The 13,337-nt window shown below is 50.4% G+C and overlaps 1 protein-coding gene across 1 annotated transcript in view; it reads left to right on the forward strand.

Annotated features, from left to right (window-relative positions):
• Positions 1-13,337, forward strand: part of GPD1L (glycerol-3-phosphate dehydrogenase 1 like) — a 28,900-nt gene that overhangs the window by 966 nt on the left and 14,597 nt on the right. Inside the window, exon 2 of the mRNA XM_004588255.4 lies at positions 13,131-13,308. Within this exon, the coding sequence (XP_004588312.2) occupies positions 13,131-13,308 (178 nt within the window). The remainder of the gene's footprint in view (positions 1-13,130; positions 13,309-13,337) is intronic.

Consider the following 13,337-nt stretch of genomic DNA (forward strand, 5'->3'; position numbering starts at 1 on the left):
TTTAAATGGGTGTTGGAGGAGCGTGGGTGGCAGAGGAAAGTAGAATGTAGTATCATTCAAGCTTTCACACCCCCGAAGGTCTGGCACAGAAGGGCATGCGGATGCCCTTTAATCGCCCCTGTTCACCTGTGCTTGGCGGTGATCTGACACACATCACTCTTACATCTTCCAGGAGTCCTGTTGCAGGTACTATGGGTGCTTCGTGCCCAGGAAGTACTTGTTGGAACAGACCTTATCTGGTTCTGTCTTAGGTCAGTGTCTTCACCCTGAGTGCTGCTCCCTGAGCTCTCACTGCACTCTAATGATTTGTCTTGATTGTCTCGCCTCCTTCCTGCCTCCTACCCTGGTGCCTGGCATGGGTTAAGTAGATTTTTTTTTTTAATTACAAAGTCAGATATACAGAGAGGAGGAGAGACAGAGAGGAAGATCTTCCATCCAATGATTCACTCCCCAAGTGAGCCGCAATAGCCAGCGCTTGCCGATCCAAAGCCGGGAACCAGGAACTTCCTCCAGGTCTCCCACGCGGGTGCAGGGTCCCAATGCATCGGGCCGTCCTCGACTGCTTTCTCAGGCCACAAGCAGGGAGCTGGATGGGAAGTGGAGCAGCCGGGATTAGAACCAGTGCCCATATGGGATCTTGGCGGGTTCAAGGCGTAGGCCATGCCGCCAGGCCCTAAAGTCATATTTGATTAGATTATACATTCAGTAATGTTTTAGTGCCAAAGGATGCAACACCTTCCGCCTGCATTTGTCCCCTAAGTAACACCTGGAGGAAAGCCGGGGTTCATCATGTCTGTTCTCGCTGGAGGAATTTCATCAGACACAAGCAAACGTTGACTGAATTCCTCTAAACAACTAGTTCAGACACTAGGGGGTTATGCACTTTTCTGAAAGCTGCTTCCCTCCCCCCACCCCCACCCCTTCCAACCCACAAAAGAATGTTTTGCACACCCAGTTGATGGACTTGGTCCCATCTGCTGGAGATCTTGATTTGCTCTTACAGTGTGGCTTTGCCAGCGTGGACCCCAAGGTCATTTGAGTGAGATGTCAGCTGCCCTCTTGGCCATGCCACTGGAAAAGCACTTGTTCTTCTAACTTTAGCTTCCTGATGCATAGAATTCAGCAGATGACACCCTCTGCGGGTGTGCAAGGTGCAGTGGTCTTGCCATGCCATGTCTGGGCCTGGAGCAGGAGTAGTGGAGCGAAGCCCCAGCCTTCCTTTCCACGGGGATTTGGCTGCCCGCCCACAGCTTCTTCATGCCGCTGTACTCCATCAGCCCCAGGGAAATGGAGTAGAACTTGGCCTGTGAGGCTGAGGCAGAGCAATTGAGAAATGTGCGGGTGGTTTGGGCTGGCTGCCTGGCTCTGCTAATTATGGCATCAGATGGGAACGATTGCTGATTTTTCTGTCACTGCTGTGCGGGCAAAGACACTCCAGTCCTAGAGAGCAAATCACAGCCTCCCCCAGAGATCTTGGGAAGCTTAGGAAACCACGAACAACAGGGAGGTGCTTGTAGGGGAGCAGTTCTGGTTCAGTAGGCATTTCAGGGATACCCCAGGTAGGTCCTGAGGTCTTGCCTGGGCTCCCGCCATAACTGGCTACAGTCCTGCCCTAAGCAACACACCTGCAGGTAGGAGATGTAGAAGGGCTTGGAAGATCAAAAGAAATACATAGTGGAGCTTCTGTCCCGGGCTGTTACATTTTAATTCCTGCCCCTTAAAGCCTGAGTTACCCTGGAAGGTACACTTGGTGAATTACAATCTGGCTAGGACAGACTTCCCTTCCTTAGAATCTTGGAGCCTTTTGGCTGGCTGTGAAAGGACTCAGACTGGCCCTTCCTGATCGGGGCCTCCCCTCAAGAATGTAAAGTTGGCTTTGAGCAGTATTTACACTTGGGACTTGGAGGCAGCTCCAGGTGCTTATGAAAATAAAGGTGTTGTCATTTTTAAGCGCAGAGGTAAAAGGTGGCTGCAGCCCTCAATGAATGCCGTCCCACCCGCGGCGTGTTCCCCGTGTTACCTAGCTCACCTGTCATCAGTTGTCGTGAAACTGGCTGGCTTGCCAGAGACCTTGCAGGAAAGGAAAGCAGGTCGTGTAACGTGCCCTTGTTGTCCTGTCCCTTGGCAAATGTTCTTTAGAGGCCAGAGAGAGGTCAGGGGAGGTGTCCTTTGCAAACACCAGCGCTGCCGAGCTGCCTGTTGCTGGGCTGCGGGACTGGGAGGGGTGGGCGCATTTCCTAACCTGTGTGACTTGTCTGTCGCTTATGATTTGGAAAAAAAAAACAACAGAAGCTTTTCAGGTGCATGCAAAGGTGAAACCAAATTTCTTGACCAGCTTAATCCTCACACAGGGGAAAATCTAGTTCAGGAGCTAAGACACTGGGCCCAATCTGTAGAACTTTCGTCCAGAAACACACACACCCCCCCCACCACCACCTGTAGAGGCAGATAACCGAGTTGCAGGAGGGCGGCTTGGAAGTCCGACTGCCCGTGCAGCTCTGAGGCCGTAGGCAGGCGGCTCCTCCAGCGATGTGAATGCTCGCTGACCACATTAGTCCCTGCTGTGTGGGATTACATTAAAGATTACATGAGATGACCCGGGGGTGGGGGGAGTGTGTGTGGTGACCAGTGTCAGTCGCTGTTATCACGATTAGTTTCATCAGCCTTATTAAGGCACAGAACAGACCAGCCTGGAGTTTGGCCAATCCAGGGAAGGATGGGAGAGGACGTAGAAGTGGCTTGGGGTAAACTGCTGCCTAACCACAGGACTTTCTAGGGAGGCGCCAGCCTCTGGCACTCGGCTTCCTGTCACCCCTGAGCCGGATGTGTTCTCTGAGGCTGCAGCCCAGGGAGTGCTAAGGCCTGGCTTGGCACAAAACCCAAGGTGGAGGCTTGTCGACCGTTCACATGCAAACCCCGCTCTGGCTACTCCGTGGCCAGGTGCAGGTCTGTCCCTATGCACAGGTGGCACCAACCACACCTCTGTCCTTCCGGAGCTGGGCTGGGGGAGGGTTCACTGTTCCCTGATGTGCAGCAGTGAAAACATTTGTGCAATTAGAAAGGAAAAAGGATACTTAATCAGCAGTTTCACACACACACACCCCTTAGTATAAAAACCACAAGTGCTGTTCTAGGTGCTCAGCTTTCCAATCTTAACCTTACATTTCTTGTTTTTTGTTTCTTGCAAGATTTATTATTTCTTTGAAAGCTAGAATGGTTTTGCATCTGCCGGTTGAGTCCCCAAATGGCAGCTGGAGCCAGGAGCTGCACTGGGTCTCGCATGTCAGTAGCGGGGACCCCACGTGTTCGAGCCACCACCTGTTGCTCTCAGGTGCACTAGCAGGCACCTGGATTGGAAGTGGCGCAGCCAGGATTTGAACCTGTGTTCTGATATGGGAACTGCTGGCCTGAATGGTAGCTTAACCCACAGTGCTACAATGTCCAGCACAGCATTTTGTATCTTAAACCTCACCTATTTCGTTTCTCTTCCGTCTCTTCTTCCTTAGAGAGATGAGAATGGCTACCAGTTAGGTATCATTGTCTGTGTATCTGTTTAAACTTCTTAATAACCCTATGTGGTATATTATTATCCCTGTGTAATGTAACTGGGATTTAGGGAAGATGTGCTTATCGTTAGCTGATCAGATGACACAGAAACCCAGATCTGAGGCCCTAGCTGGCACTTCCGGTTCCCACTGTGCAAGTGTTGGATTAAATAATGAGGACTCACACTTCCGAGTCTTCACTTCAGGCCAGGCGTCCTAAAAGGTTGAAGTCTTATCTCAGTTCATCCTTGCAGTACCAGGGATTGTCTCCACCCTATGTTATAGGACAGGAAGCTGAAGCATACAGAAAATTGCGTAACATGCTCCAAGTTATGTAGCTATTAAGTGATGGAGTGGCTGGAATGCCTCTGCTTTTCTCTTGCCTCCTAAGGGAACTTGGCTGGGATTTAAACAAAATATGCATACCATCTGGCTGTTGTATTCAACTTGCTGCTTTTGTCTTTTTTTAAGATTTGCGTATTTTTACTGAAAAGGCAGATTTACAGAAAGAAGAAGAGCTAGAGAGACGGGCTTCCATCACTGACAACAGCCCAAACTGGGCTGATCCAAAAGCAAGAGCCAGGAGCTTCCTCCAGGTCTCCCACACGGGTGCAGAGACCTCAGGATCTGAGCCTTCTTCTTCTGCTTTCCCAGGTTGTAAGCAAGGAGCCGGATTGGAAGTGGAACAACCACTTGACATGAACCGGTGTCCATATGGTATACAGTGCTTGCAGGTGGAGGATTAGCCAGTTAATCCATTGTGCCAGTCCCATGTTTTCGTCCTTTTTCTGTTTAACTGTAAACAGATCTTTCCATATCCGTGGAAAACTTGGTTCTTTTTTTGTGGTTGTGTCATATTCCCAGGTATGCATGTTCCCCTGTCTGATCAGTCCCCTCCAGATGGGCTCTCTAATGTTTGCTGTCTCTGCACCATTATGCACAACTCACCCATTGATGAATGTGTCTGTAACGCCAGAGCGCTCAATAGCATATGGGAAGCCAGTTATCTGTACTTGCTTATTTTATGTCTCTCTTTGTAATGAGCAAGTATTAGGAAGAAGGAGGGTGGCATCCCAGCCACAGAGGACACAGGCGTATGAGCAGGAAAGAGCCAGCTCCTCCAGGGGCAGCTCAGGTTTAAAAGTTCCGGTTTTGCATGACACTGGAGTGAGTTTGCAGCACTGCTGCCGGGGCAGGGTTTGAATGGTTTTATCAGTCATTGTGTCAACAGATAGCAGGTGCCAGTGGTTGTTAGAATTGGCACTATGTGGTTCTTGTCCATTGCTGCCTTTTTTATTATTATTATCTGAAAGACAAACTGAAATCTTCCACTTGCTGGTTCACTCCTATATCCCTGCCACAGCCAGGGCAGGGCCAGCTCTGAGCCAGGACCCAGGCACTCAATCTGGGCCTGCCAAGGGTGTGGCAGGGACCTGTTGCCTCCAAGGCTGCGTTAGCAGGAAGCTGAAATCAAAAGCAGAGTGGAGACCCAACACCCATAGGAGATTTTGTTTGAAAGATTTATTTATTTTATTACAAAGTCAGATATACAGAGAGGAGGAGAGACAGAGAGGAAGATCTTCCATCCAATGATTCACTCCCCAAGTGAGCCACAATGGCTGGTGCTATGCCGATCCGATGCCGGGAACCAGGAACCTCTTCCGGGTCTCCCACGCGGGTGCAGGGTCCCAAGGCTTTGGGCCGAGCTCAACTGCTTTCCAGGCCACAAGCAGGGAGCTGGATGGGAAGTGGAGCTGCCGGGATTAGAACCGGTGCCCACATGGGATCCCGGGGCGTTCAAGGCGAGGACTTTAGCCGCTAGGCCACGCCGCTGGGCCCCGTTTGTTTTTAAATTTTTCTTGGAAAGCAAGATTTTCAGAGTAGGAGAGACAGGAAGATCTTCCATCTGCTTGTTCACTCCCCAAGTGGCTTCAGGGAGCCTGTCGCTGTCCTGTAGTGATGGACTTGGTGCACGGGGCCGATAATAACATGCAAAGACTCTGACAGATGGTCGAAAAGCCGAAGTTTATTAGGGGCATCAGACTTTATACAAATAGGTCATATAGGATAAGGGAGGAGGTAATGAGCTTACAACAAAACCCATAAACTTTCTGTACTTTTTTTTATATCATTTTATGACATAGTTTCATAAGCTCTGGCATTCTCCCAGCCCAGCCCCTCCCCAAACCCTCCCCCCATATTGAATTCCTCCATATTGTCACAGTAGTACAGATCAGAGCCAGTCTCATGATTCCTTCATTGTGGGCATGGACCATGCGAAGATTCCAGCATCTCCTTGTCCAGATATATTCAACAGTTTCATTGGGATACCATCCTTGGTCTGAAAGTAGAGCTGGTAGAATATCATCTCCTCCAATGAGATGTCACTACACAACTTCAACAACAGCAACTTTTGTTTTGTATATTTCGCCAAGTGTTCCCATTCACATGCTATCCACTCAACTGTTCTCATGCAAATGATATCCATTTAATTTTTTTTTTTAAGATTTTATTTTTATTTTTATTACAAAGTCAGATAAACTGAGAGGAGGAGAGATAGAGAGGAAGTGGAGCTGCCAGGATCAGAACCAGCGGCCATATGGGATCAAGGCGAGGACCTCAGCCACTAGGCCACGCCGCCGAGCCCCGATATCCATTTAATTATACAATGGTACACCTTCAGTTCTCATGCAAATGAAATCCAATCAATTATGCAAAGGTATCAATTGTAATCCTGTGCTCATTGACCTTCTAGGGTCACAATGTCCTACAAGAGCCCAGAAGCACAGGGGCCTGTAGGCTACATTCATCTAAAGACTTGGGCTGGATTGAAGTTGTGTTTGAAACAGGTTGATTCGCTCCCATCCTTGTTTAAGAAAGGTAGTCTGCAAAGGCTGGGGGTGAGACCATGGCATAGACATTCTTGGGCATCCCTGGATTGCTCCCTGCAGCTGAGAATTTGGGGGACAGTTGATGTGTGCCCTTACTGACACAGTAAGTTGACCTGAACCCATTGAGTTGGAGCCGGGTAGAGCTCCCATCTCCTGTTTCACTCCCCCGCATGGCCACACCAGCTCGGGTTAGTCCATCTAGAAGCTGGGAGCTGGTAACTCAATGCAGGTCTCGCGCATGGGTTGCAGGGGATACCAGTGCCCGAGCTGGGCATGCATTGCTGTCTTCCAGGGTATGCCCTGCAGGAAGCTGCCTACAGCAGCATTCCAATATGGAACTCCCGGTGTCCCAAGCAGTTTCTTTCTTTTTTGGATAAAATACATTTTTATTTATAGTCTTCTGGTAAAGGGAGAAACCTTGCTAGGCAGTCTGTACCGTATACTTTTTTTCACCCATGGACTGGAATCAAACACAGACTGAGACCACAGAGTTTACACTGGAGGTCGGCACTGGCGGGGAACAGAGTAGGGACAAGACAAAGCCGTGACAGCTACACGCAAAGACCCCTTCCTCTGGGTCTTCGAGGTCTCCCACATGAGTGTAGGTAGCCATGTATCTGAACCTTTTTCTGCCGCGTTCTCAAGCATATTAGCAAGGGAGCCGGATCAGAAGTGTGGAGCAACTGGAATTCAAACTAGCAACCCACATGGGATGATGGCGCTGCAGGAAGGGTCTTAGCATGCTACACCCATTTGGTTATTTTGATGTAAAGCAATTCACAGAGTTACCAAGTCTGCAAAGGCAGGTGAAGGAGGCCTGAGGCAAGGCCATGTGGCGTGGACATCCCCCACAGGAAAAACAGCCAAGTTGGGGGATTTGGGTTTATAAACTCATGGTGGGAGTAAATTTAAAAGCTTCTATGTAAAAATAAAAATTAAGGGAAAAAAAAGAGGAAAAGAGAGTCCTAAATGGTTCCAAGGTTTCCAGCTTTGAACAGAAGGCAGCTTGAGATGGCCTTTTATTGCCGGCCTGTCCCGGGAGCCCCTTCCTTCTTTGGGCTGTTGTGGCAGCAGGGCAGGAACCCCTCCAAGGCAGAGCTGGTGGCACTGTTGGTATTGAGGAGGAGGCTGTTGTCTGAGCAGGTGCAGCTCATCTGCCAGTGGGCCCTTGACCCCACCTTCTCCCACGCAGCTGCTCCTGAAGAGCCTATTTGCCTTGTGTCCATGTCTCGCTGGTGTGCGTGGTTTTTGCTTCACCTACACTGCATGTGCCATGTGGCTTTGTCTTGGATTTGGCCCCCGGGTGCCTCCTCTCCTAGGAGTGATGGCCAAAGACCCCACACAGCAGGCTGTCCTGTGTGCTTCCAGTGCATTACGGTGAGCCAGTCTGCCAGTGTGGCTCTCCAACCGGATGTCATCATCATTTTTTTTTTTAATTTTTATTGGAAAGTCAGATATACAGAGAGGAAAATCTTTGATTCACTCCCCAAGTAGCCACAGCGGCCGGAGCTGAGCTGATCCGAAGCCAGGAGCCCAGAGCCTAAAGCCTCATCTGGGTCTCCCATGTGGGTGCAGAGTCTCAAGGCTATGGGCCATCCTTGACTGCTTTCCCAGGCCAAGTAGAGAGCTGGATGGGATGAGAGCCAGCGTCCATTTGGGATCCCAGTGCATGTAAGGTGAGGGCTTAAGCTTCTAGGCTATTGCGCTGGGCCCATCATTTTTTTCTTTAAGATTTATCTATTTTTACTAGAAAGGCAGATTTGCAGGGATTAGGAAAGACAGACAGAGAGAGAGAGAGATATCTTCTATCCACTGGTTAACTCCCCAAGTGGCAGCAATGGCCAGAGCTGAGCTGATCCTAAGCTAGGAGCCAGGAGCCTTTTCTGGGTCTCCCATGCATGTTCAGGGTCCTAAGGCTTTGGTCCATCCTCCTTGGCTTTGATACAAGCAGGGAGCTGGATGGGAAATGGAGCAAGCAGGACATGAGCTAGTGCTTTTATGGGATGCCAGTGCTTTGTAAAGAGAGGATTAACCAACTGAGCCATGGTGCCAGGCCATGGATGTCATCATTACGGCCCATTTCCTATGGTTCATGAGTAGCCACTGCAGCAGCCATGCAAGGGGCATGGGAGTAAGTCACCTACAACAAGCCCACTCACACCCACTTGTTCTTTGACGCACAGTACAAGCAAGAACCACTCCCTCAAGGCCCCAAGCCGTATCTTAATTGCTGTGCCAAGACACTACAAGTATGAGCCATGCTTTTTTCGTTTTTTGCCTTTATGTTTTTCATAACAGAATCATTAACTTTTAAATGTTTACTCCAGAGGTGAGGGGATGGAGATTGCAGACCCACATAGGCCTCTGGCACGGATGGAGAGAGTCGGGATTGGAGGAGGAGGGGTGAAGGAGATGTGTAAGGAGGGTGAGGCCGAGGTGTACTGCCACTCGTCCTCAGACTGCATTTGTGCCAACCCTGGAGATGAGCTCTTGAGGCCACCGCAGGGACCTCATGGAGGCAGGAGTGTCCTTGGGGTGTTGAATGGTCACTCTGTAAGAGGTGACATATGCCTGGCTCCAGGCTTCTGAATGGCCCAGCTTGTGAACCAGAAGATTTCTCTTTCTGCATAGAAACAGTGGATGGGTTTGTTGATGAGCTAAATACCTCTACCCTAATCCTATATGACCTTCAGTGTATAAAGTCTGTTGCCCCTAATAAATTTCGCATATTGATCATCAGTCATTAGTCCATGCATGTTATTATTGGCAGGACAGCGACATCCTCTCCCTAAAGCTGCCTATCTAATAAAAATAAATCTTAAAAGACAAAAAGGGAACTTGGCGTGAAGTATTGTGCCACTTGCTCTTCTTTCCTCCCTTGGAAAAGGAAGTCGAGGTTTTGCGTGGGATTAGAGGATCCGGTTGTCTTGTCCTTCACATACGATGGCTATGTTCTTCTGCCGTGCATTCTCTGGAGTCAGCAGCGGTAGCCCCATCCCACAACACGTGCTCTGTGATCACACCACACGGCCATGGAATGTTCTCTGAGACTGAGGATCTTGTCAGTCTCAGGTGCTCAGGCCATTCAGGGGGCCCGCTCCTGACCAGGTCACCTCCCCAGCCTGCCCCCAGCTCCAGTTCTCACTGCTCAGTGGATGCTACAACCTGACCCTGCGGGCTGCCTGCCCTCCTCCTCCTGCCCAACACCCCTTTGGGGTGCTAGTGTTGCCAATGACGGCTCTACCCATTACATCAGTCCTGGCTCCTTGCTTTGAGTAGGACCTGACTCGTGGCTGGTCCTGTGTAGTACTGGTGTGCTTCCTGTCAATCCTGTTATTTTAGTATGCAGTTCAGAATCAAGAATTCGTGTTGTATAACCAACCTCCAGAATTCTTCATCTTGAAAAACAGAATTTTAGTCCTGATTAAGTTGTACCTGCATTCCCCTGGTAGCCACCCTTTGATTTGATCTGTTCATGAACTTGAGGTCTCCTGATACTTTATGGCAGGGCAGTTGTGCAGTGTTTGTCTGGGTCGAACTTGTAGATCCAAGTGCATCCACCTTGTAGCACATGGAGGTATTTCCTTTTGTGGGTGCAGGGGTACCTGGGGGTAGCCGCGGTTACTAACTGCTGCTGTGAACACCGACGTGCAGGTGGCGAGGTGAGAGCCCCTTTTCACAGTGGCCGCACAGTGTCACACCGTCATGGTGGCGGCGCACAGCGTTCTGGTTTCTCCACATCCTCACCAGTAGGTCTTACCACCTGTTTTGGATGGCGGCTGTCCGAGTGGGCATGGCTGTCACGTATGCACTTCTGCGTTGATTATCATGACCCCCAAGAGAGGGCCGATCTTGCTTCCTCTGCAGCTTGAACTTGGACCACTGGGAAGCCTTTTTGGAGGTCCCCACCCTTCCAAGCCTGTCTTTGAGTGAAGTTGTTCACATTGATCTTTTCCCAACTCTGTGCCTTCTCTCTTTGATTGGAGGCTTAGAGAGCTCCCAGGCCAGGAGGTCAAATCGACGTTCTCCAAGTTCAATCTATCTTTAAAAGACTCCCTTTTTTAATATTTGCATCAGATGTGCTGGCATTTGATTGCACTTTAAAAGCTCTTTGAAAATGTGGGTTCTCCCTGGGTGGTTCATAATATTTTTCTTCTTCTTTCCTGGGTTGCTTTTGTGAGTGTCAGATGTTACTGAAGCCAACATTTTTTTTTTTTTTAGTTTAAAACAACAGCAACAAAAATCCCCTATGAACGTCTGTGGGAGGAGAAGCCAAAGAAAGAGCTCTCCCTTCTGAAGGTTTACTTCCTAAACGGCCTTGGGTGGTGGGGGGAGAAGGGCATGGGGCCAGAGCTGGAGCCCTGGGATGTGGGAGCCACCTTGAACTGCCAGGCAAACGCCCACCCCATCACTGGACTGGCCACTTCTGGAGGGGTGGTCGGGTAGGGAAGGTGGGGAACCTGGCCGAGCCCTGGCTACTCCTTCCCAGACCTCAGGGTCCTGCTGGGCAAAAAGACGGAGGGGCTGCACGTTCCTTTCTGGCATCGTGTTTGGCTGGTGTGCCACATCACCAGCCTAGTGAAAATCTTGCCTGGCACGGTAGCCTAGCAGTGAAAGTCCTCACCTTGCACACCCAGGGTCCCATATGGGCGCCAGTTCTAATCCCAGGGTCACCCTTCTCCCATACAACTCCATCATCTTCTTTCATTTCTCTGCTTCTTCGCTCTGCCCCTCTCTACAAGTCTGTGGCAGCAGGACAGACTCCACACTGGTGACCTTGGTGCCAATGACCTTCCCTCATCCTCTCCCCAGCTCGTGCCATCCTACGGCTGGCCCTACAATGAGCGCCCGGACATCTGCAGCTCGGGCCAGCCTGGCCACCGTGGTGCAGTGCCATTGGTTTGGGGATCTCCTGGAACAGCGTGGACTCATGTTTCCCAGGCTCTGGGAACCCAGTGACCTTTCCATTCTCTTACTCCTCGTTATCTCTGGGGCCCGTGCCAGGGCTGGGCAGCCTCCTGGTTTGCCAAGGGCCATTGGGTATTTTTAGCATCATTCCTTGGCCATGCTAAATGATCAACTGAAACATCCTCCGGCCATGAATTTATTGAATTTTGAGTCCCGCCAGCAGCTTCCTCGGCAGGGGCAGACCAAGTGACTGAGCGCCCCACGCAGTGCCACGGCCGACCTTTGTGGTATGTGCTTTCAGTCCATGGTCTAGCCCTCAGATGTGGGTTTGACCTTTGGCGCAGGAAGGGCAGCATGACCTCGGGTGACCTGTGTGGGTTCCAGCCTCTGTTTACCCGTAGGATCAGGGACCTTGTGGCCTGCTGTGAAGATTCAGTGATTTTTTTTTAAAGATTTATTTATTTAAGGGGCCCGGCAGTGTGGCCTAGCGGCGAAAGCCCTCGCCTTGAATGCCCCAGGATCCCATTTGGGCGCCGGTTCTAATCCCGGAGGCTCCACTTCCCATCCAGCTCCCGCTTGTAGCCTGGGAAAGCAGTTGAGGACGGCCCAAAGCTTTGGGACCCTGCACCCGCGTGGGAGACCTGGAAGAGGTTCCTGGTTCCCGGAATCGGATCGGCATAGCACCGGCTGTTGTGGCTCACTTGGGGAGTGAATCATTGGACAGAAGATTTTCCTCTCTGTCTCTCCTCCTCTCTGTATATCTGACTTTGTAATCAAATAAATAAATCTTTTTAAAAAAAGATTTATTTATGTTCTATCGGAAAGGCAGAGGAAGATCTTCCATCAGATGGTTCACTCCCCAAGTGACCGCAATGGTCGGAGGTAAGCCTATCCAAAGCCAGGAGCCAGGAGCTCCTCTGGGTCTCCCGCACGGGTCCAGGATCCCAAGGCTTTGGGATGGCCTCGACTGCTTTCCCAGGCCACAAGCAGAGAACTGGATGGGAAGTGGAGCTGCCGGGACTAGAACCGGCACCCATATGGGATCCCTGTGCATTCAAGGCGAGGACTTCAGCCACCAGGCCACCGCACCGGGCCCATAGTTTTTATAATTTTTAAGAGGTTTATTTAAAAGACAGAATGCCAGGAGAGTCAGTGAGAGACCTTCCATCTGCTGGTTCACTCATCAAATGGCCACAGTAGTTAGGGCTGGTCCAAACCAAAGCCAGGAGCTGGAACTCCATCCAGGTTTCCCATGCAGGTGGCAGGGGCCCAAGTACTTGGGTCACTTTCCACTACTTTCTCAAGCACATTTGTGGGCAGCTGGATCAGATGTGGAGCAGTTGGTCTGCAACTGGCGTTCAGATATGGTATGCTGGCATCACAGGCGGTAGCTTAACCCACCATGCCACATCGCCAGTCTGCTCTTTATAGTTTTGTGCCTGAAACCGAATTTCCTAATGTGAAATTTTCCCACCTGTGGAGTCAGGCTGGTGCTCAGAAAAGTCTGAATTGGGGAGCATTTTAGCTGTGGGGTTTTCGGAGGGGGAGATGTTCAAACTGATGTTGTCAAGGTAGGGGGCATATAGACCTTGTGCCATGTCCTGGGCTCTCCTGCCGAAAGCAGGCGTCATGTCCAGATGGCCAGAGGGTGACTGACCTCCCCTCTGAGTGCAGCTTCCTGCTTGGAATTGAATCACAGCATGCCTCGTACATCTTCCTGGAGGGCTTGGTTGCTCTTCCTTCCAGCCGGCTGAATGTCTTGCTTGTCCCCCGATTGTTTTTGTAGGGGTTCCGCGGTTGCAAAAATCATTGGCAACAATGTCCAGAAGCTCCAGAAGTTTGCCTCCACGGTCAAGATGTGGGTCTTTGAAGAAACGGTGAATGGGAGGAAACTGACAGACATCATAAATCACGACCATGAAAATGTCAAATATCTCCCCGGACACAAGCTGCCAGAAAACGTGGTAAGACCCTGGGGGTTCTGAAAGCACGC

This window comes from Ochotona princeps, chromosome 30 (assembly GCF_030435755.1).
Source record: "Ochotona princeps isolate mOchPri1 chromosome 30, mOchPri1.hap1, whole genome shotgun sequence".
Taxonomy (NCBI): domain Eukaryota; kingdom Metazoa; phylum Chordata; class Mammalia; order Lagomorpha; family Ochotonidae; genus Ochotona; species Ochotona princeps.